Below are 22,959 nucleotides of genomic sequence, written 5' to 3'. Positions count from 1 at the left end.
GCACCATTGTGTTTCCCCAGTTCTGCCATAGGAATCCTCAAGCAGAAAAAGCATATACCTCAGATTGGTGGGGAGTGGAGGAGGCAGGGCCTGCCTAGAGGTCTGAGGTCATATATCTTGCCCATAGTTTGTGCCTTAGTGGGACAGGAGGGTGTGCATACCCTGTCATACCATGGCTACTTGATAGGTGGGTGGGACTGTTTCTTGGCTTCTTTTTCCTCAGTGAGGCCGGGGTTCCCACAGGAGCAGGTGACCCTTGGAGAGCAGACGAGGTTGTGGTTTGTTTTTAGGTTCTCCATAAAAGCCAAGCTTCCTTTATTAAACTTGTGTTTTTTTGTGTGTACACGTGTACATACATACCACAGTATGCATATGTGGAAGTCAGAGAAAAACGTGTAGGAGTCTGTTCTCTCTTTCCTTACACTATGTTTGGTTCTAGGGATCGAACTCTGGCTTGTCAGTCTTGGCAGCAGGTGCCTTAACCTCTTGAGCCATCTGCATAGCCTCCCCCTCCCCCAGAGTTTCCTTTTCTGTTTTAGCAGAACTTAGTGGTAGGGAAACAGTCAGGCAGCAACCTGAAAAGTAGGTGGTTCCTAAGTCCTTCCAAAGCAAGGGTGAACCTTGCATTTACAGCCCTTTAGAACGAATGTGGACTTGAGTCAGTGAAGTGAAGTGGTTCAGCCAGTAATGGTGATTGTTTCTGAGCCTGGCAACCTGAGTTCAATCCTTAGGACTCAAGAGATGGCAGGAGAGAACAGACTGTCACAGCTTGTCCTGTGACACATGTGCTAGAGCATGCAGATGTACAAAATAGATAAATGTAATAATAAAATAGTGATAAAAAAAAGAAGCGGGGCAGGAAAGATGGCTCAGTGGTTAAGAGCACTTGCTGCTCTTGCAGAGGACCCAGGTTGGATTCCCAGTATTGACAATGTGTCTCACAGCTTTCCTTAACACTAGTCCCAGAAGATCCAGTGCCCTTTCCTGTTTGTGGACATGGGGTATGCATGCAGCACACAGGTACATGTAGGCAAAACTTGTCAAACATACAGTAAATTAATCTTCGTGGGGGAGGGGGAGGAAAAAAGCAATCTCTCTATGTGTTGCTTCTTCAAGTGTGAACAAATGCAGGTTAGATTTTTAGGGAGCCTGAGAAGGAAGGACTTTCCCAGGCAACAGAGGAGAAGGATGAAACAAGTTTGTTAAAGGTGCTGCTCATTCCTCTCCCACATATCCCGAGCAAAAGCTGGGAAAGAAGTAGCATGTTCCTAGGTATGCACAGCCTCACTTCTTGTCTAGTCTTCAGTCTTTTCCTGATTGGTGACAAGGACATATACTTAACCTTATGCTGTGGTTCTGTGTTGTGGAGTAGAGTAGGTCTTGTGGGCATTTATTCTCAAAGGTTTTGATCTTTTGTAGGCCCCACTGCTGCATGTGAGCATCATTTTTGTTGTTGTTTGGCTTTTGATTTTTATTTATTTTATTTTATTGTATTTTTTATTTTTGGTTTTTCAAGATAGCGTTTCTTTCTCTGAGTAACAAGAGGCCTGTATGTCCTGGACACTTTTTGTAGACCAGGCTGCCCTTGAACTCGGAGATTTGTCTGCTTCTGCCTCCCTCGTGCTGGGATTAAAGGCGTGCACCACCTTGCCTGACTGTGAGTATTTTTGTTTGTTAAGGAAAAGCAAAGCAGTGTGGGGGATGGGGAGGAAGGCAAGTGCAGCGCCTTGATACTTGTTATCGCTGCTCAGTCCCAGGCCTTTCCCATGTTCCAGCTAATTCCTTGTGCACTTGGGAAACTGAAATAGATAGGATCAGGCCTAGCCCTAGGAAAATAAGGTGACTGTGGGGAATGAGGTGGAATGGGGGAATGTCACTTAGGACCAGCTATTGACTCCCTTTTACAAACTTTGGCACCAAATATGCCAAGTATGTGATTCTGAGCCAGCTGTGCTATTTCTATATCAACTCTGCCCCCCTCCCCAACTTCCAACTTTTGTTGTTTGGTGAGGATCAAACGAGATGTTTCAAAAGTCTGTAGTAAAACTAATAATAGTACTGTGCTGAGAATTTGTGAACCCTACCTAGAAAGGGAACAGAGGTGGAATATAGTGGGGGATCCCCTTCCAGCTGGACCATGGAAGAAAACAGGTGCATATGGCCAAGTGCAATGTTAGCAAGAAGAGTTTCAGTTTCCTTCAAAACATTTTCTCTGAATTCCCCCTGTATTTGTGGGTCTAGTGGGCCACTCTTCCTCCCACCTTGACCCCCACAGGGAAGTACGTGCATCCCAGTCCTCACATGTTTAACTTGGGAGGAGGAGTTTCCTAAGGACAGAATTGACAGGGCTAGGAAAGTTAAAAAAGCTTAATCATATTAAGTTATGGTGTGCTTTGCCTGAAACCTTGAAACTTTTTCCTCTCTTGGTGGAGAAATATTGTTTGTTTTCCAGTCTAGAGATGGCATATTTTATGTTACATTATTATTACTATTTTATTATTATTACTGCTTTGTTTTTTTGAGACAGGGTTTTTCTTGGCTGTCCTGGAACTCACATTGTAGACCAGGCTGGCTTCAAACTCACAGATCCACCTATCTCTGCCTCCTGAGTGCTAGGATTAAAAGTATGCTTCACCATTGCCCAGCTGAGATTTGTGGTTTTGGTTTTTGTTTTGTTTTCGGTGTTTTTGTTTGTTTGTTTGTTTGTTTGTATTTTGGTTTTTGAAACAGGGTTTCTTGGTATAGTTTGGCTGTCCTGGACTCACTTCATAGACCAGGCTCTCCCTGAACTCATAGAGATCCACCTACTTCTGCCTCCCTGAGTGCTGGGATTACAGGTGTGTGCCACCATGCCTGGCTGAGATTCATATTTTATTCCATGCTAATGATTACAAAAATAAGGTGTAACCTTGGTATGGTGTTGTATACCTGTAATCCCAGCACTTGGGAAGCCAAAGGAGGAGGATTGTTGTGAGGTTGAGGCCAGCCTGGGCTACGTAGAGAGTACTATTCCAACCAAGTGTCTAAAATTAAAAAAAAAAAAAAAGGAACAGCTTATAATCAGTGCAAGGCTGTTTGTTACAGAAGGTGGGATGAATCTATATGTATTGTAACATGCCTGTCCCTAAGGACCCTCTACAGAAAGCCAGTATTACTACTTTGATAGGAGTTTGGTTGTTTTAAACAAAACAAAGGCACAGAAGGTCAACTTTTGGACCTTTGAATTCTGTAAAGAGAGCTAACAGTGCTTGTAATAGGAGGAATAGCCCTCCTTCATTTGGGGCTTTTCTCTGGTGGAGGAAGTGCAACAGAAATGAGGAAGGGCTTAATAAACAGTTTTCTCAGCATTTTGGCTGAGTGGTGGGTACTAGCAATATGATAGGAGTTGCTGTCCTCATGACAAATGGAGTGCCTGGTTTTGTTTTGTTTGTTTTTGAGACAGGGTCTCTATATAGCTCTAGCTGTCCCAGAACTCTCTATATAGCCCAGGATGGTCTCAAACTCACAGAAATCCATCTTCCTCTGCCTCCTGAGTTGGCAGCATTGTCTGGCCTGGAGTGCATGTTTTTGACTAGTGTGTATGCTTCACATACTTGAGAAGCTTTCTCTTGTAGTCACATCCCATATGCACTGAACCTAGCACCCACAGAGGTAGATTCCCAGCTCTCCTCTGTAGTTTTTACAAGACCATTTTAAGTGGAAGAAGAGTTACTGTCCCCACATTATGAATGAAACAAAGGGCTTGTCCAGTTCCACACAGCTAAGAGGTGGCATGAACTTTCTGCCATACAAAGGCAAGATTCTGTCTTCCCCTTTTCCCTGGCATCTAGCTCTGGCAAATAGAAATCCCAAGCCTGTAAGTTACCTTCTGTAGGAGATAAAGGTTTCCTCTCCTCTCAGTCTAGCTCATTGAGCTTGCCCTGCCCCTATTTAACCCTTTTACTCCCATCTTGGTTCCTGTTTATGGCAGCTGCAGACTGCACTGCCTCCAAGCTCAGCCTACCGAAATAGCTCCTCCAGCAACCTATGCAGCCACAGGAGCCTCTGTGGTCCTGGCTTCTAAGAAAGGCAGCAGCAGCCCCCAACCCCACCCCCAGCTTTGATTCGGGACACGTGACTTACTGGAAGTGCTTAGAGGGGGAGTGTGGCCACAGAAGCCACATCCTTGTTTACATGGTGAAGGGGCTACCCCTTCCTGCCTTCACAGCCACTTCTCCTCCCACCCTTCAGGTATCTTCACCTCTAGGATGACTTGAGGCTGTAGCTGCCCACTTTGTATCTCAGTGCAGCCTTTGTTTCCTATATCATACAGAACTCTCATGGAGGGAATCAGAGCTTCTGGCAAGTCTTCAGAGAAGTAGACTGGCAGGCCTGGCTGGTGGGCATGTTTCCATTCCTACTATCTCCTGCCCCTGTGCCCCAGTGGGATCCCATCAGAGCAGTGAACCTCAGGGGAAACACAGGGAAATTCCCTTTTCAAGACAGCCAGTGAAAGTCAGGCTTGCCTAATCTTCAAGCCCACATTAATTAAGGGAGAAGAGACTCCTGCTTCCGTGCCTCAGCCCATATGACTGCTTAGCATATACTCAATGTCTTTTGCTATATCAATCAGGTCCTGAGCTAGTGGTGGGCTTAGGTGTGAGCTGCCCTTTGTATTCCGTGGAGGGCTTATGTAATAGCCTGTGCACACCTTTGGTAAATTGGACGATAGAGGGGTTTTACCACTTTACACGCACTGTCCACAAGAAACCTGCCAGGTTATACCTGTCTGGTTTCTATTTTACAAAGGAGGCATAGGAGGCCCAGAGAGTCACTTGTCTCTTGGTTACTTACCTCACTAGTTACTATTTGACAGAACTTAAGAGTGTTTTCCTTCCTTTTCTTCTGTTTAAGATTTTAATCATAGCTGAGTGTGGTGGTGTACCTCTTTAATCCCAGCACTGGGAGGCAGAGACAGGTGGATCTCTGAATTTAAAGTTAGCCTTGTCTGCAGAGCAAGTTCCAGGGTAGCCAGGGCTATACATGGAAACCCTGTCTCAAAACAAAAATTTCTAATCATGGGACATGGTGGCATATGCTTTAATCCCATCACTTAGAAGGCAGGGGTAGACATAGCTCTGTGAGTTTGAGACCATCCTGGTCTACATAGCAAGTTACCAGACCACCCAGAGCTACCTACTGAGACCCTGTCTCAAAAAAAAAAAAAACAAAAACAACAAAGGTTTTAATCTTTTTTGGTGATGGGGTGGTAGACATTGAATCGGGTTTGTTTTCGTTTGAAACTAAGTCTCACTATGTGATCTAGGCTGTCTTTGAACTTGGCAATTCTCTTGACTCAGCCTTGGTCATAGGTATATACTAGCCTCTAGCCTCTTTTTTTTTTTTTTTTTAAACTCTGAGACAGGGTTTCAAGAGTACTGGAACTTACTCTGTAGAACAGGCTGGCCTCAAATTCACAGATATCCACTTGCCTCTGCCTCCTGAGTGCTAGGATTAAAGGCATGTGCCTCTGTGTCCAGCTTTAAAACCTTCTGGTCAGAGGTCCAACTTAAGGGAGGGAGTTAGTTTTCTCCTTTAACCATGTAAATCTTGGGAATTGAACTGCAGGCATCAGGCTTAGCAGGAAGTACCTTTTCCACTGAGCATATTACTGGCCTTTCACTATACTACCCTACCTGTACACCCCTATACTCTCGCATTCTTCCAAGATTTTCTCTTCTTGCTACCTTTTTTATTTTTTTTATTTTTTTAGTTTTTGAGACAGTCTCCTGTAGGCTAGGCTGGCCTTGAACTCACTGTAGCTAAAGCTAGAGGAAGATAATCTGATCATCCCACTTCTATATCTTGAGGGTTGGAATGACAGGCATGCATCACTACACCTGGCAAGGGTGTGCATGTTCAGCACATCCTCAGCCCTTGATTGCTATTTACCACCACCCAGTACAACACACAAATGAAAGAAATCTCTGGGCCTTGTCACAGAAAAGGGAGGTTCCCTAGTCCTTCAGCCCATCTTCCCCCTAATGAATGATGTTCTATGACTCAGAACTCTTGTGGCAACAGGTCTGACCCCATCCTCTCTTTTCTTTTGTCCCCACACTCCCAGCTGACCAGGTGTATGGAGACCAGGACATGCATGAGGTTGTGCGAAAGCATTGCATGGACTATCTGGTGAGATCCTGAGGAGGCCTTGGGGCAGCAGGAGGGTAGAGGGATCTCCTTTGCATTAATTTTCCAATCTGTTCCACAGATGAAGAATGCTGACTACTTCTCCAACTATGTAACAGAAGACTTCACCACCTATATCAATCGGAAGCGGAAAAACAATTGCCATGGCAACCATATTGAGATGCAGGCAATGGCAGAGATGTACAACCGTCCTGTGGAGGTGTATCAGTATAGCACAGGTACTTCTGTAGTGGGTAGGTAGGGACTAATGGTACCTCATCAGAGCCAACTATACTGGGCCCCTGTGGATGCTCCCTCTTTCTCTTTCTCTACAGAACCTATCAACACATTCCATGGGATACACCAAAATGAAGATGAACCCATCCGTGTCAGCTATCACAGGAATATCCACTATAATTCAGTGGTGAATCCTAACAAGGCTACTATTGGTGTGGGGCTGGGCCTACCATCATTTAAACCAGGGGTAAGTGGGTCTCTGTGTATTTTCTAGATATGGAGCATTGTTTTTTCTCTCATCCCACAAAATGTCCTCTCTACTCTTTCAGTGTCCTCTGAAGTCTCACCTGTATTTAAAATTAGTGAGTTACTTGTGATCAGAACTCATTCTGTGGTTTTGATTTGCCTGTCTATGAGGTGTATAGACAGGTATCTTACGCTTTTTGAGAGAGACCTTAAGATAGAGAGTTCAGTTTGAAACAGTGAGCCAGATACTGGATAGCCAGACTTCCACATGGATCTTCTCCAACTTCACAGCAGTTACAGTTGGGGTCACAGACTTGGAATGTAGTTAGTTCAGACCCCAGAGCTCACTGGAAGGGACCCTACAAAGATTGTATAGGTTGGCCCTATACCGAAAGCACTTCCCACAGGCCCAAGGCATAGTAGGTGTCAGACAATTGCAGTTCATTTTTCCGTCATCTGCTGGTAGATAATCATTCATTCTCATAGGCTCTCTCCTCTCATCTTCCCTACTCTGTCCTCTATCCTTTTATCGGCTACCTGATCCTCCCTTTTCCCTTCCTCCCCTCCAAGGCTGCTTTCTCTCTATTCCTTATCCCCTTTCCTTTCCTCCCCACCCGTTCTCCTCACTCTTTATCTTCCCTTTACCCCCTCCTGGGGATTTTGAAATTTTCTATTCAGGTTTCACTTCCTAGGAACAGAAGGTGGTCCTGCCTTCTTAAGAAATGTGCTAACCCCAACATACCCCCAACCTGGGGAGGGGCTTGTTTTTTTATTAAACTTTAGAAAAGTTTTAGATTTGCAGAATGCTTGTTGAGAGTATTAGCATTTCCATATGCCCCACTATGATTAACATTGATATAGTACATTTGTTGTCATTAATAAATCTGTATTGATACATGAAGAACACATTTCCTCAGTTTCTCTTGGTGAACCTTTTCTGTTCCAGGATCCTATCCAGGATGCTGTCTCACATTTAATTGTCCCCTTTGACTTCTTGTTTTAATGGCCTCAAGAATTTTAAGACCTGCCATTCAGAAGTATTGCAGGGAAATTCTCTTTCTCAGTGTTGTTTTCTCATGATTTAAACCTGGATTTTGGGTTTGGAAGGGAGAGCACAGAGATTAAGTGCTACTCTAGGCACATTATACCGAGAGTATGTATTAGGAATATGATCATGACTGTTGATGTGGACTTTGGTCATCTGTCAGTAGTGTGAAGTTTCACACCTTTTGAATGCTCTACTTTTAGAAAGGAAGTCACACTTAAGGAATGGGGATTCTAGCTGTCTCCCTGAATTTATGTTAACATAAACACAGCGGTAGTGCTGATATTTCCAATGAACATCCCCTGACACTTGTCTCATTCTTGCCTCCTTTACCATTTCATGGGTAAATTCCCACTTTTAGAGTCGAGAAAGTTTTCCTCAACGTATTTACTTGACTGTTATTTACATATACATGTATAAGCTGGGGCAGACTCATTAAACTGGACCCCTGGAGTCCAGTGAGATACCTAGCTCTTCTTACCATTCTATTTATTTCCCAAGTGCCTGAGGCCACCACCTGCTTGTCCTTGCATACATTTGTAAATCATTTAGGTGGTTTGTCCCTGGGAGCATTACTTCTCAGCTGATCTTTAAAAAGCGATTAGCATACATTAAGGATTAGTCTTTGTTTTGTAAAATTCCTTGGGTTTTGACAGATGCATAACAACAACGTGCACCTAATGGTTCTGATGGTTTCAGACCCTGAAGTTTCCCCACTTTCTCCTGCCACCACTGATCCTTTATTGACTGTTTTTGCCTACTTCAGAAAGTCACGTAGTTGGAATCAGAGTATGAAGGCTTTTTAAAATGCTGCTGTCAGGTAGCATTATGCATTAAGGTTCTTCCGTGTTTTTTCATGGCTTGTTAGCCATTCTCTTATCACTTACTGTTCCATTTGTGCGGGCACACTGTTTAATCATTCACCTATTACAAGATAGCCTTGGTTGCTTCCAGGTTTTGATGATGATGAATAAAGCTTCTGTAAACTGCTGTGTTCAGGTTTTTGTAGGAACTTAAATTTTATGCTTAGTTGTGTTAATATCTGGAAGCACGATTGCGGGAATTATAAAACCATGCTATGGTTTGTAAAAAACTGCCAGACTAGTATGAAGTGCCCTCTCATTCTCCCCACTCCCATAACAATGAATGAAAGTTCCACTTCCTAGCAATTGATCTTCCTACTGTTTTGTATTTTAGCTATTCTCAGTGGTTTTCTTTAAGTTTACTTGATTGATAACAATGTATTAAGCATTATTTTAAATATTCTACCACTGAGCTACATCCCCAGCCTGAGTATCTTCTACATATGTCCATTTACCATCTCTGTATCTTTACTTATGTGGATAGGTTGCTTTCCTACTTTTATTTTTGTCACTTTGCAGTACTGGGAATTGAACCTATGTTTTTATGTATGCCTAGTTTTAAATTGGCTTGATCTAACGGTTTTTATACATACATTTCCCCTGGTATGCTCCATGATAGAAAATTATGTTGTATATCATTACTTAGCACACATGTATTTATGTATGTTATATATGTGTATGTGAAAATGATGTTAATTTGCTGGGCTCATGGTGGTACATGCCTGTAATCCTAGTATTCTGGAGGCAAAGGAAGGAGAGTTGTAAGTTCAAAGTTAACCTGGACTGCTTACCACTCCATTGTTTGCTTGTTTGTTTACTTATTTATTTACCTTTATGTGCATTGGTGTTTTTCCTGCATGTATGTCTGTTGGTATCAGATCTTGGAGTTACAGATGTAAGCTGCCATGTGGTTGCTGGGATTTGAACCCAGGTCCACTGGAAGAGCAGTTAGTGCCCATAAACATTGAGCCATCTCTTCAGCCTCCATATCATTGTTTTTGAAAAACAAAACAAACAAAAAAATAACCATACTTTATGAAATGATATTTGCATTTAATCCCTGAATATACTTTGATGTTCTCTATTATTTCATTTGTGTCATATATCTGGATGTGGTGGCTCCCACCTGTAACCCCAACACTTGAGATGCTGAAGCAGAAAGGTTGCCATGAATTCCTGGCCAGCTTGGCCTACATAGTGAGTTCCAGATCAGACTGGGCATGATCTGTCTCAGAAAACAAAGAAACAATGCTGTGTAGTATCTTACAATTTGACATAAAGTTCTCTCATGCAGTGTCCTAGCACCCACACCATGCCAATACTGACCCTTCATTCCCTCATATTGCCACACCCAGCCTCAGATATGCTTGACTCCTGCCTCAACTCCATGTCTATACAGTTTGCTTCTCTGTCCATCTTTTTCCTTTGCCCTATCTGGGAATATATGAGAAAGGCTTCATCATTGTGAAATTGAATTATTACTAGCCGGAGCTTCTTTAAATTTAGGCCTAGACTTAAAGAGCCCCTCATTTCTCCAGACTTAAGTGTTTTGAGTTTGGGCCAGTGTTTAGGACCATAGGAATTCAGAATGCTGGATCTTGTAAACTAGGCCTGCTTTCTTCTAGCTATGGATCTGTCTATACATAATCTGCTGAGGAGTGCTTTGTAAGAATAACTTTCTGTGTTATTTCTGCTAAGGCCTGTAGGCCTGCCTTCCTGAGCCCATTCAGGTTCTTGCCCAGGTTCAGAGTATCATCACACATCCCTGTTCCTCTCCCCCTGGCAGTTTGCAGAGCAGTCCCTGATGAAGAATGCCATAAAGACATCAGAGGAATCATGGATTGAACAGCAAATGTTGGAAGACAAGAAACGAGCCACAGACTGGGAGGCCACAAATGAGGCCATAGAGGAGCAGGTGGCTCGAGAATCCTACCTACAGTGGCTGAGGGATCAGGAGAAACAGGCCCGCCAGGTCCGGGGACCCAGTCAGGTGGGTCATGGACTCTGTCACTGACCTGACCAAGACCTGTTACTTCTTATCTTTTGGCCCTTAATGAACAGGTATAAAATAATGGGATTTTGACGTCTGGGAGAGAGGGAAGCTCCCAGCCCCATCTATAACTCATCTCGTCTGTAGTCCTGTCAACGTACCTTGGAACTCTCAACACTTGCTTTTAAGAAGTGAAGGAGAGCAGCTTTTAAGAAATGGAGGAGAACAGTCACCACTGCTTGTGGCACAAAGGATCAATGGATAGCTACAAAGAGACAAGTTTTTTTGTTTTGTTTTGTTTTTTTACTCCCTTTGCATGTTGCAGTTCGTACTGAGGATATAAAGCCTTTCCTTCACTATTTTCAGTGATCCTGTCTGTTGAGGGGACAAGGCATTGGTGGGGCCTGTGACCCTGGCTGTGCAAGACCAGCAGGGGTGGGGTGCCAGTCGATTGCATCTTTAGGGTACAGAGGGGGCAGGCAGGCCTCTGGAGAGTCACAAAAGAGTTTGTTCAGCAATTACTTATTGTAGCTCTGTGGCAGGAAGCAGGAGATCCTATTCCTAGTGTAGAAGGGTACATTTGTTAACCTCACAGGCCAAAGTCACTGTCCTTAGGGTACTAACAGTTTTGCAAAGTGAAATAAAATACTCATAACAAATAAATTAGTTGGAGGTATGGTGGATAAAAAATGGACATTTCATACAGGGGATGAAGGAGACTGAGTGAGGATAGTATGAGTTCACAGTATTAAGCAGTCAGCAGGGTAGGCCTCAGCAGATGAGATAAAGCTCACAGAAAGGGGCTATGTTAGCTGAGTACATGAACAGAGCAAGGCCTGGGATGAGAGCAGCGTACTTGATATAACTCAAGCATAGTCTGTAGCTGAACAGAATGTGGTGGGTGAGGTCAGCACAGTGGGGCTAGGTTGGATAGTGGCTTGAATTGAACTCTGGAGAGGATTTTGATTTTTCCTCTGAATTAGACAGAAACAATGGGAGGGCTGTGAACGGAAAAAGGATGTGGGTTAGGCCTTAACAGGATCACCCTAACTGTTGATAGAAAAGAATTTAATGTAGAAAGCAAGGGTTGAAGTCAAGGATCAATAAGGAGGAGGCTGCCAAGGAAGACCCAGTGTCAGGTGAAAGAAGGTACTGTGGTTGTGGTGTGGAGTCAGGATCTCTTGAAGGAATAATAGGACTTTGTGTCAGTTGCCTTCTAGGATCTGAGAGTGGTTAAGAATCTTCCCCTGTCTCTGTTGTGACATAGCAAAGCTGTACAGTAGCCAGGATTCTGGATAGGGTATAAGTCCTCTGACACAGGAGGGTCATAGCTGGTGTGGAGGTCCTTATCACTTTTTCCTTCCCTACTGCAGCCTCGGAAAGCCAGTGCCACATGCAGTTCAGCCACAGCAGCAGCCTCCAGTGGCCTGGAGGAGTGGACTAGTCGGTCCCCACGGCAACGAAGTTCAGCCTCGTCACCTGAGCACCCTGAACTGCATGCCGAGCTAGGCATTAAGCCCCCTTCCCCAGGCACTGTGTTAGCCCTTGCCAAACCTCCTTCACCCTGTGCACCAGGTCAGTGGCTTGCTTTCAGGGTGCCGGCTTGGGCTACGAGGCTCTGCTTGGTGGGCCCTACCTCTGACTGTCCATCTGCCTCAGGTACAAGCAGTCAGTTCTCGGCAGGGGCTGACCGGTCCACCTCTCCTCTTGTGTCCCTCTACCCTGCTCTGGAGTGCCGGGCCCTCATCCAGCAGATGTCCCCCTCTGCCTTTGGTAAGCCTCCATAAGGGATGGGCCAGCTGGAAGTTGGGAGAGCCTGGAGGATCTTGGAAGCTCCTGGCCATCTCTCCAAGTCAGAGGTGTGAGGGAAAATTTCAGTCCTAAAAGGTTTTCCCCATAAGAGGTCTAGTGGGAATTAAGGGAGCCAATGTGTGAGTGGGATCTGGATGGATAGTTTTCAGAGCCAGGGATCAGAAAGAAATGAGGGAAAGTGGGCCAAGGATCCCCATCATCATTTTCCTCTTCTCTCTCCTGCCCAGCAGGTCTGAATGATTGGGATGATGATGAAATCCTAGCATCGGTGCTGGCAGTGTCCCAACAGGAATACCTAGACAGTATGAAGAAAAACAAAGTGCTCAGAGATCCACCCCCAGACAAGAGTTGATGGAGACCCAGGGACTGGACACCATCCCCCGACCCCTAACTCCTGCCCTTTGATGCCACCCAACCTCCTTTGGCTTTCTACCCTCTTGGCTTCCTTCCTTTGTTTCCTTTTTTCCTTCTTTTCCACTTCCCTCTGGCTGGCCCACCCATGCTGTCCATCCATCTCATCCCTGATACCACCATTGGTCTCCACCAGCTGATGTGCCCTATTGACCCCTGCACAGCACCATCTCAGCATTCCATGGGGGACTCTGGAAAGGGTGCCGAAGGTAGGAGAAAGGCACACAAGACAGATCATCTGACAGCCAGGCAGCCCCAGAAGAGAGACACTCAGACAAAGGAAGTCTTCTGCTTACTCCTTCTTACAGATACATTAACTCATCACCCCTCCCCTACAATGATGACAGGAAAGGTGGAAATGGGAAATTTTCCTTCTTAGTACCCTAAGAATCTGAGCCTTCAATGTTAACCTTTTCTTTATTAAAACGTACTTTTATCAAGTCAAAAAATCAAAATCACCATACATGGCAACATTGGCTCTGAGGATGGCATCTCTGGTTTGGAGACAGGCAGGCTGGCCATGTGGTATGAAGGACAAGCAAAGAGATGGAATACTGCTGTTCTCTGGCCTCCAGCTCCTTGGAGAGGCCGAGGATATGAGCCAGAGGGAGGTGGCAGGGGTTGCAGGTGACAGCCTGGCTTTGGACAATGAGACCCTGACCTTGCTGCATTCCTTTTGCTTCCACCACCACTGGTCTGTTTGAAATCTTGAGGTGGCTCTGTCTTTGGAGATAATGGCCGATACCCAAGATTTGAGTTTAGGGAGTGGGAGCAGCCTCGGAAGATGGGGCACCCGTGCCCTGCAGGTGTTGACAAGATCCACCATCTGTAATGTCCTTGGCACAATAAAACCAAATGTCAGTTTCCCTGAGCAACTCTGTTCTGTGTGGGGCAGGGGTGGATGGGCATTTGGGAAGCACAGAATTTGGCTTTACCTGAGTTCTTGTTCTCCAATAAGTGTTGTCTTAAGTTGGGGTTTCTCTTTGATCTTCTGTAACTTCTTACTGGGTGCAGGGTAGGTAGTCTTGAGACTGAGGGCAGAGATTCTCTAGAGCCCAAGGAGGTTGAGACTAATGTGGGCCATGTAACCAAGATTCTGTTTCTTAAAAGAACAAAGCCACCACCAACAAAACTCCTCTAGAACTAGGTTATGCCCTTGATCCCAGTACTGAGGAGCACAGAGGCAAGTGGATCTCTTTGAGTTTCAAGCCAGCCTGGTCTATATAGTGAGTTACAGGCCATCCCGGCTACACAACGAGACACTTCTCAAAAATCTTGACAGACTTCTTCAGTACCAGATCTACTTCGTCTGAAGCCCATTATTTCCAAATGGAAATAATCTATCTTATTTCCATTTGGGAGCCTAGGGATGACTAAGGACTGAGTATGAGCCAGAGGCCACTACTGCGTTTTGTCTGAATTTCCACTCTCAACCTTAATGTTCATTCATTCTCATGATAATCTGATGATGAAAAATATAATTGATAATTAGCTACATGAGTTCAGTGAAAGTGATCAGAGGTGACCCCTGCCTGCCTGGGTTTTAGAAGTTGGACAATGAGATGGCTAAATCCTTTTTAGTTGTTGTTTGTTTCTAAGTTCTGTTGACACTTATGTCCATACCCTTCCTAGGGTTTGTAAAGCCCATGTTGAGACGGCTGGCTAGCCCTCTGTTTTTGTCAGAACAGTATTATCCCTTCCCTATCCCTCAGTGGGGTCCTTTCAGAAGGTTTCTGTGGTGGACCTACAACAGGTTGAGGGTATGGTTAGCCCAGTGGGTGGCTTCAGGGTATCTGAAATACATGATCAAGCACGAGCACGCCAAGAGGGTTAATTTAAAATCTACCTACATTTTCTAGCTGTGTGGCTTTGGGCTCTCTCTGAGTTTAAAGTGTCCCATCTGCAACTACAGGGGTGACTCATGTCTGCTACCTCATGCTCTCTGATTTGTTACGTATTGACAGAGAATGTGTATGGTCACTAATGTACTACTGGGAACAGTACCTGGTACATTCTTAGAGCACAAATGTTGGGGTTATTACCAGACTTAGGGGGGGGGAAGTCTTACCGTATTTTGTAAGTTTGTACCATTTGGCCTCAGCCTGCCTCTTGCTACTCTTGCTTTTACTTGCAACTTGCCCTAACTCTATCTTCAGCTACCATGCTTATTTGTCTTTTAAGACAGAGGGGTCACCTGAGAAAACCTTGTGTGATCCCATTCACATTCTCACTTCTGTCTACAGCTTTCCCCAATAACTGTACTATAAATAAACTTCTGGGCTGGGGCTGTGATGCTTACTTAATCTTGTCTGTGCCTGTCTGAAGACCTACCCCTCCACCAATGCCTGTCCGGCTCATATTAAGACACCTAGGAATGTTGGATGCATAAGCGAGATTATGTGTAACTGTCCCACTTTGTATGTATTGTCTATGCATGTAACTACAGTGCGTCCACCAGTTTCTCTGAATTCCTGTTTCTCTGGTTGAATGTGCATGTGTCTGTGTCCAATGAGGGCTTATTTCCAGGTGTGTCAGATGGTGACTGTGGAACTCTGCCTGTGACAGTTTGTGTCTGGTATCTGAGAGAAGTGCATGTTTGCGTGGGTCTGTCAGTGACAGTGCATCTGTACTTGGATACTTTCAGTGATAAAGCTGAATGTCTGATGGCGTGTGTGTGTGTGTGTGTGTGTGTGTGTGTGTGTGTGTGTGATTGGGTCTGCTTTTGTGTCATGGCTTCTCTGTGGGGTGCTCTAAGATTACTACATGCCTGCTTTGGAGCAGTGCGTGTATATGTGTGGAACATCTGTGTATATTCTCGTGATGGAGTCTGGGTCCCTCATTTCAGGGCAGTACAAATCTTTAAATATGCATGTATGGTGTGCTTGTGACAAGTTTGTCAGTATCTGGTGGGGCATAAGGTGTTAAATGGCCCCAAGGGACAGTACAAGTAAACTTATCACTGAATGTGTCTGGGATATTATTTTAGGAGTGTATCTTCATGTACATCTAGGTATGACAAGTCTATCTGAATGTATCTGTATCTTTCATGGTAGTCCCCTCTCCCTTGGTGTATGTCTCTGTGTGGGTGTGTGACTTTGACACATGATTGGAGGTCAGAAACAACTTGTGGAAGTCATTTCTCTCCTTTCACCTGGGGTGCTGAGGAGTGAATTCAACTACCAAGTTGACAGACTTGGTAGCAAATACCCATATCCTCTGAGCCATCTCACTTGCAGTCTTTTTGTCTTAAAGACACATTCTCTCTATGTTCCCAGTCTGCCCTCGGGTTCATGAAGTTCCTCCTGACTCAGCATACAGGTACTTGGATTTCACATGTACTCTGCAATGATTAGCTTTCTGTGTCTTTGGAGTTGTGTGGCTGTCATCCTGGACACTGGCCCTCTGGATATTTGCAGACATGGAAGAGGCAGTTTGACCACTTCTTCTGCCTTTCCGTTTCCAGCTCTTTTACAGGGAAGCTCTAGTTCCCAAAAAAACCAAGTCCTTCCATTATAGATTTTAGACCCAATGGGTACACAGCGAAGGCTAGCCAGTTTTGTGTAGGATAATGGCAGCAACAAAAAACACCCTACAGGTGCCTAACTGCCATTGACCCGTCTGCTCTCCTTCTTGTCAGGGTGGTGGTAAATAATGTTATCCTTCCCTGAAGAGTGGATCAGCTCTATACGGGCGTGATTACAGTTTCGAAGCAAAGGCCGCAGGCAGGCAATCCTGGGTGAGAAACACCCTTCCATGATAGGATCCTGTTTAGCTCCAGGCTCTGATTTTAAAAAGCTGGCTTGGCGTTGTCTCCTTACCTATCCCAAGGCAGCAAAGGTGACAGCGGTAACAAACCTGAGTCCTAGGAAAGGAGGCTGCACTTTTTTTTAAAGTGTGTACACACACCCCCATCACACCAACAACCAAAACAAACGCTGTTGTTGCAAAGGGATTCCTAAAACCTGTTTGAGCGTGCGCGCGCTCGCGCGCGGCCTCCCCTATATTTGCATACAGGCCCTGCCTCCGCAGAAGAACCTGGCATGTATTTGCATAAGGAGCACTTGAAGCGTTGATGGTGGCATGCAAATAAGGACTGGCTCCGATTGGCCGGGGTACAGCAGGTGCCGCGTCTGGATTGATCAAAGCCAGGTGGGCGGGCCTGTCGCGCAGGGAGACTCTCCCGGGAGGCGCGTGCCCCGGCTCAGTAGCGTTGGGGCTGGCGCGCGCGAGGAATCTTAACGCCGCGCCGTCTGCAGGCGCTTCCGGGCCACCAGATTCCCTGCCTTCCACCCTGGCGCCCCCCAGCCCTGGCTCTCCAGCCGCTTTGCCCCGGGCATCCACGCCCTGCGGGCTCAGCGGATTCAGCGGTCTCAATCTACGCAGCTCCTCCTCCATGTTGACCAAACCTCTGCAGGGGCTTCCTTCGCCCCCTATGACCCCCACGCAGCCTCCAGGTGAGAGCAGCCTCCCGTCACAAGCAGATTGGGTAGACTGGAATGGTGGGTGCTGATGGTGGGGGTGAGAGAGTCACGGCTGGGATCAGAGTACACCACCACCCTGACTTCCTTGCCTCCGCTCCGCTTGCGTAGGAGGCAAGGATCGGGCAGCTTTCGAGGCCGAATACCGACTTGGCCCCCTCCTGGGTAAGGGAGGCTTTGGCACTGTCTTCGCGGGACACCGCGTCACGGATAGACGTCAGGTATCCTCTAAAAGGGGTTTTGGGTGGGGAGGGTCAGGTGTTTTGGCGAGGCGTGGTGATGGGGTCCCGGGGACTGGGATGCCCGTTGGTCCAGTGGGGAGTAAATGTGTAGTAGAATCATAAGAAGCCTGGTTGCGTTGAGTGTGAGTGTGCGTGCGTGTCTGCAATCCAGGTGGGTATGGGGGTGGGCAGGAATTTTGGAAGGCTGGAAATTTCTACTAGGGAGGAGGCAGATCTTTGGGACTCGACCCCAAGATCCATGGAATTTGCTTGCGTGCGTGCGTGAGTGTATCCGAGAAAGTGGATATTTTTTTAAGTAGGTGTTAAGTATGTTGTTGTGACAAGAATAATCCAGGTAAGAGTTGTGTACTGGAGATTGGTAGGTTGGTGGAGGAGGGCTTGCGATGTCAAACAACTTAGAATTCGAATCTGGGGATATGGGCCAATGGTAGATCATTTGTCCGTAATTCACAAGCACTGAGTTCAATACCCAACATCGGGGTTGGGGGAAGAGACAGTGGGAGACAGAGAAAACAAAAGGAAAAAAACCCTACAACTCCACGCTGGATTTCAGGGGGTCTTGATGCTTTCCTGACAAAGAGCCCAGGCGTAGATGTTAGGTGGCTGGAGTGAACTTGCTTCTGGGGACTTTACTGCTGGAGAGAAATCCAAGCTCCAATGGGTGTGATATGTATGGGAACTAGAAGTACTCGAGTGGAATTGAGCAGAGGGTCTAGATTGGGAAGCGTCTGGCATCAACTGCTGGCCCCCTTAACTCAGCTTTTTTTTTTTTTTTTTCTAGGTGGCCATCAAAGTAATCTCCCGGAACCGTGTGCTAGGCTGGTCCACCGTGGTGAGTGTCTTTTGGTGTACGTCATGACCCGTGGATTCCATGACCAAACTCACACCGTGTTTTTTTCTAGGGGATGTATGACTCTCTGGGCCCTGAAACCGTGAGAATCCCATACCAAGCTGTGTTTACTGCCTTCATGCCATAGCTGATCTCACAATTCCTCCAGAGCCTTGGATTCTCCTCTCTTTCACATCCTTCTTCCAAACACTGCTTAGGGGGCTGTTCACAGGACATGCTGGTGGGGAAGGAGGGGCCTAGGTCACTGGTTGTCATGGTGATGCTGGCTGCTTCTCTCCTGCCCCTGGGAGAACGCTAACGGACATCAGGGCGGGTCTGGGCAAATTGTAGATAAGAGCGCTCCCCCTGGCGGGCATTTAGGATAGTCTGTGCCGGCCCTAGGACGGAGAGGGAGGGCGAGCTTGCGCAGTAGCCTCATTTGCGTCTCAGTGAGAACCTGTGTGGGGCTGTGCAAGTTAATGGGCCTGTAAAGCGCCCCACCTGCGGTAACAAGACTCGTGGCAGTCACTGACTGTTCAGGTTTGGGTTGGGGGACATTATTGTGTTGTGCCGGTTGATTAGTGAGGCTGACAAAACATATTCATTAAATGTTTACTCTGTGCTAGGTCCTTTGCAATTAAACACTGTAAAGCTGTTTTTAACAAATGAAAGTCAGGATTGGTGGTGCACACCTGTAATCCCAACAATCGAAAGTCTGGGACTCTAGGATTTCGGTGAATTTGAGACTAGTTTGGGCTACCATGGCAAGATCCTGTCTCAAAAATGAGACAAAATTTAAAAACCGCAGAACACCTATGCAGTGGCTTAATTATAGACATTTTGTAAAATACATCATTTCTTAGAGTTCCTTATGTAGGTCCTTTCTACTAACTGCTCTCTGTCTAACATACTGAGTACTACTGGTCACTGCTGGTCCTTCAGATAAGCTAGAGACAAAACTGACAACACTTTTACAAGAATAGTATTTGGTTTATTAATAGTATTGATTTATTTAATAGTATTTAGTTCAGTGCTATCCCCTTTGCTGTAAATTACTTCCATTTACAAACATTTATTGAGTATCTAGTGTGCATAAAAGCTGTCCTGATCTGGATGTTGGCTAACAAGACAGGTAAATATGTCTCATGAAAGTGATTATGCAGAGGGACTTCAGCTAGAAAACACTTTGAAAGTCAAGCATGGTGGTATACACTTTAATCCCAGCACTCTGGAGGTAGAGGCAGGTGGATCTCATTGAGCTCCAGGCCAGCCTAGTCTATGCAGAGATCCTGCCTCAAGCTCCCTCCCCCTCAAAACAAACAAACAGAAACATGCTTCAGTTTATCCAGATATTTGCTAAACTACTGCATGCTAGCTGTGTATGGTCTCTGCTCATTTCACTCTCCAATGGACATAAGCTTTTAAAAGGATACTGGGTTCTAGGAAGGAAAGTGGCTTGCTAGAGGCCGAAATCAGTGCTTTGAAAATAAACTGGCCAGGTGTGGTGGCAAACATGCCTGTAATCCCAGCATTCAAGAAGGAGTCAAAGGCTTTGAGTTTGTGGCCAGCATAGTTTTCAAAGCGAGTCCAGGACAGCCAAGGCTACACAGAGAAACCCTGTCTTGATAAAAACCAAAACAAACAAAAACAAAGTAAATAAACTCTGATATTGACAATAGAGCCACAGACTTATCATCTTCCTTCTTTTCTTTTTTCACTTCCCACCCCCAGTCGGACTCAGTTACTTGCCCACTTGAGGTAGCATTGCTATGGAAGGTGGGCGAAGGCAATGGCCATCCAGGTGTGATACGCCTGCTTGACTGGTTTGAGACCCCAGAAGGCTTCATGCTGGTCCTTGAGCGGCCTATGCCTGCCCAGGATCTTTTTGACTACATCACAGAGAAGGGCCCACTGGGTGAAAGCCGTAGCCGAAGCTTCTTTACCCAAGTAGTGGCAGCTGTCCAGCACTGCCATGCCCGTGGAGTTGTCCATCGTGATATCAAGGATGAGAATATCCTGATAGACCTCTGCCGGGGTTGTATTAAACTCATTGATTTTGGTTCTGGTGCGCTGCTTCATGATGAACCATACACGGACTTTGATGGTAAGGTGCTTTCCTTACAGTTTATGGAGGGAGGGCTGTTTTTAATCTTGAATTCTTCTGGCTTTTGAGCTTTAGTATTGCATTATCCTTGTAACATTAAGGTTCTTGATTTCTAACACCAGATTCTCAAGCCTCGGTCCCTGATAAAGTTCTAAGAGTATTTTAACCTGGGCTCTTTATTAAAAAAAAAAAAAAAGATTTATTTATTATGTGTACAGTGTTCTGCCTACATGCCAGAAGAGAGTACCAGATCTCATTATAGATGGTTGTGAGCCACCATGTGGGTGCTGGGAGTTGAACTCAGGACCTCTGAAAAAGCAGCCAGTGCTTTTAACCTCTGAGCTATCTCTCCAGCCCTGGGCTCTTATTTTTTTAGTATGGGGGTCTTGTTAGTATTGGGTTTTGTTGCTGGGCTTTTTGTTTTGCTTTTGGTAAGATGATCTTACTGTTAACTTTGAAGGGATCTTTTAAAGCTATTTTGCTGCTGAAAGGGCTCTGCTGCGGATACCATCACTGATTTACTGTAAATCATTGATTTACAGTTCATACTTCTAGGGACTTGGGTTGAGGAAGGGCATCATCAGAGAAGGATCTAATCCTTGGCTTGTGTGCAGGGACAAGGGTGTATAGCCCCCCAGAATGGATCTCTCGACACCAGTACCATGCCCTCCCAGCTACAGTCTGGTCACTAGGTGTCCTCCTCTATGACATGGTCTGTGGAGACATTCCCTTTGAGAGGGACCAGGAGATTCTGGAAGCTGAGCTCCACTTCCCTGCTCATGTCTCCCCAGGTAAGGCTATCACTCACCTGAGCCCAACATGCTTCATTTCTCCCAGGACTGGGTACCGTACCTTTGTTGACCACTAATATCCCTTGTGCTTCTTGACCCTACAGATTGCTGTGCCCTAATCCGCCGGTGCCTGGCCCCTAAACCCTGCTCCCGACCATCACTGGAGGAGATTCTGCTGGACCCCTGGATGAAAACACCAGCTGAAGAAGCACCCATCAACCCCTCCAAAGGAAGCCCCACCCCCTTGCCCTGGTCCCTGCTTCCCTAGACCCAGCCAGCCCCTCTGGTTGGAATCCCATGGTCATGCTACAGGGATAGATGGACATCTGTTGACCTGGTTATACAGGTTGTTAAAAATCCAGTATTACTAAGGTCAGGGATTAGGGACCAGGGGACAGAAGATAGCCAAATCTGCCCAGTTCCTATCCCAATCCTGTGAAAGAGCTCTCCTCCCAGAACCTGTGGTCCCTAATTTGGGAGGGGGGAGTTATTTGTTTCTTGTTCTGTTAAGGATGTTTATTTGGTTGGATTCCTCCCCAGCTGGCCCTAAGATTCTTATTCTGACATTGTAGTCCCTACACTGGCACCTCCTAGACTACTACCACAAACTTAGACACTTAGTTCAAATGCTCACTTGGGCAAGGGTGCTTTCCTTAAAATACCCATCCCCCCCAGCAGCTCTTTAGTAAATGGGCCCTTACCCTGGTATCTCAGTCAGTTGTTGCTTGCCTGCCTTAGCCCAGAAATGATTATTCTGGGGGAGGTAATGCCCTATTAATGATTAGTATCCCAGTGCTTTCCCCGCCCCCCCCCCTTTTTAATTTTTTATTTTTGGTGAGGGGACCCTATTGTTATCCCAAGTGCTCTTATTCTGGTGAGAAGAACCTTACTTCCATAATTTGGGAAGGAATGGGAGATAAACATCACGGGCCACCACCAGAGATTAGGATGGGATGGATGGTTTTGGGGGGGATGGAATGGAGGAAATAAGTCTTACTGTTTGTTCTCCTGGGGTCCCCCCTCTCCAACTTTTGCTGCCTCCTCCTCCTGTGCCAGGATTGTCCAGTGGCTAAAATGTAAATAATTATGTACTGGAGGTGGGGAGAGCTGCAAGTGTGCCCACCTGTCCCTTCTCCCCCTGCCTGGATTATTTAAAAAGCCATGTGTGGAAACCTATTTAATAAATAATGAAGTCACAAGTGAATGGCCGTTTATAGAGGCAGACATGAGTGGAGCATCTACTGTGTGCTGAATTTAGGAGATGGATGGAGAAAAACCCAGTCTGAGTGGGGCCAGTCTGACAGCTTGTTTTGTTTTTATGCGGGGTCTTTTCCAGCACAAGCGAACCTTGAGATTTGCTTGCACAGAAATTCCGAGCTAAATCCCAGGCTTCAAGTGGAATCTTTCTAGCACTTTCTGCTTAGCTCCTAACCATTTAAATCTTAATTTTGTCTCTACCTTTCATTATCCTCCTTTACACAGTCCTTAACTCCCCTCCTTTGGTGTCTCTGATTCTGACAATTTATCCCACTCTTTCTCTGCTGTAGTGACTATCCCTGTCTATGCTACTTCAACAGCAGGTTCCCTGAATCTAGCCGTGAGCTTATGGTTCACTTGTCCCGCCTTCTCGAAAGTCCCGTTCCTCCCAGTTGGCCTCAGCCCTTTAGAGGGCGGGACGTGGCTGGCAGAAAGGACTAGAATTAATTCTGATGCGAGAAGGGTGGCGCAATATGAGTGTTCCAA

At 45.8% G+C, this 22,959-nt stretch overlaps 2 protein-coding genes across 10 annotated transcripts in view; both read left to right on the top strand.

Moving 5' to 3' along the window:
- Positions 1-13,643, top strand: part of Otud5 (OTU deubiquitinase 5) — a 31,231-nt gene extending 17,588 nt beyond the window's left edge. For 4 of the 9 annotated variants that reach the window (XM_021658581.2, XM_060374935.1, XM_021658579.2 and 1 more), the window contains 8 exons: positions 4,313-4,378; positions 6,107-6,171; positions 6,251-6,407; positions 6,504-6,652; positions 10,346-10,549; positions 11,923-12,124; positions 12,209-12,322; positions 12,589-13,643. In XM_021658581.2, the coding sequence (XP_021514256.1) occupies positions 4,313-4,378; positions 6,107-6,171; positions 6,251-6,407; positions 6,504-6,652; positions 10,346-10,549; positions 11,923-12,124; positions 12,209-12,322; positions 12,589-12,713 (1,082 nt within the window). In that variant the 3' untranslated portion in view covers positions 12,714-13,643. The remainder of the gene's footprint in view (positions 1-4,312; positions 4,379-6,106; positions 6,172-6,250; positions 6,408-6,503; positions 6,653-10,345; positions 10,550-11,922; positions 12,125-12,208; positions 12,323-12,588) is intronic. The other 5 variants (XM_060374934.1, XM_021658582.2, XM_021658587.2 and 2 more) reach the window with 3 other exon arrangements.
- A 3,272-nt stretch (positions 13,644-16,915) lies between these two features.
- On the top strand, positions 16,916-22,420 carry Pim2 (Pim-2 proto-oncogene, serine/threonine kinase). Its single transcript, XM_060374939.1, has 6 exons — positions 16,916-17,226; positions 17,362-17,471; positions 18,274-18,324; positions 20,053-20,425; positions 21,040-21,216; positions 21,321-22,420. The coding sequence occupies exons 1-6, from the start codon at positions 17,166-17,168 to the stop codon at positions 21,482-21,484; spliced, it is 936 nt and encodes a 311-aa protein (XP_060230922.1). The 5' UTR covers positions 16,916-17,165; the 3' UTR covers positions 21,485-22,420.
- The last annotated feature ends 539 nt before the right edge of the window (positions 22,421-22,959 follow it).

Source organism: Meriones unguiculatus, chromosome X (genome assembly GCF_030254825.1).
Source record: "Meriones unguiculatus strain TT.TT164.6M chromosome X, Bangor_MerUng_6.1, whole genome shotgun sequence".
Taxonomy (NCBI): Eukaryota; Metazoa; Chordata; class Mammalia; order Rodentia; family Muridae; genus Meriones; species Meriones unguiculatus.
Note: the sequence above shows the minus strand (reverse complement) of the source record. Positions and strands in the feature narration are given on the sequence as shown.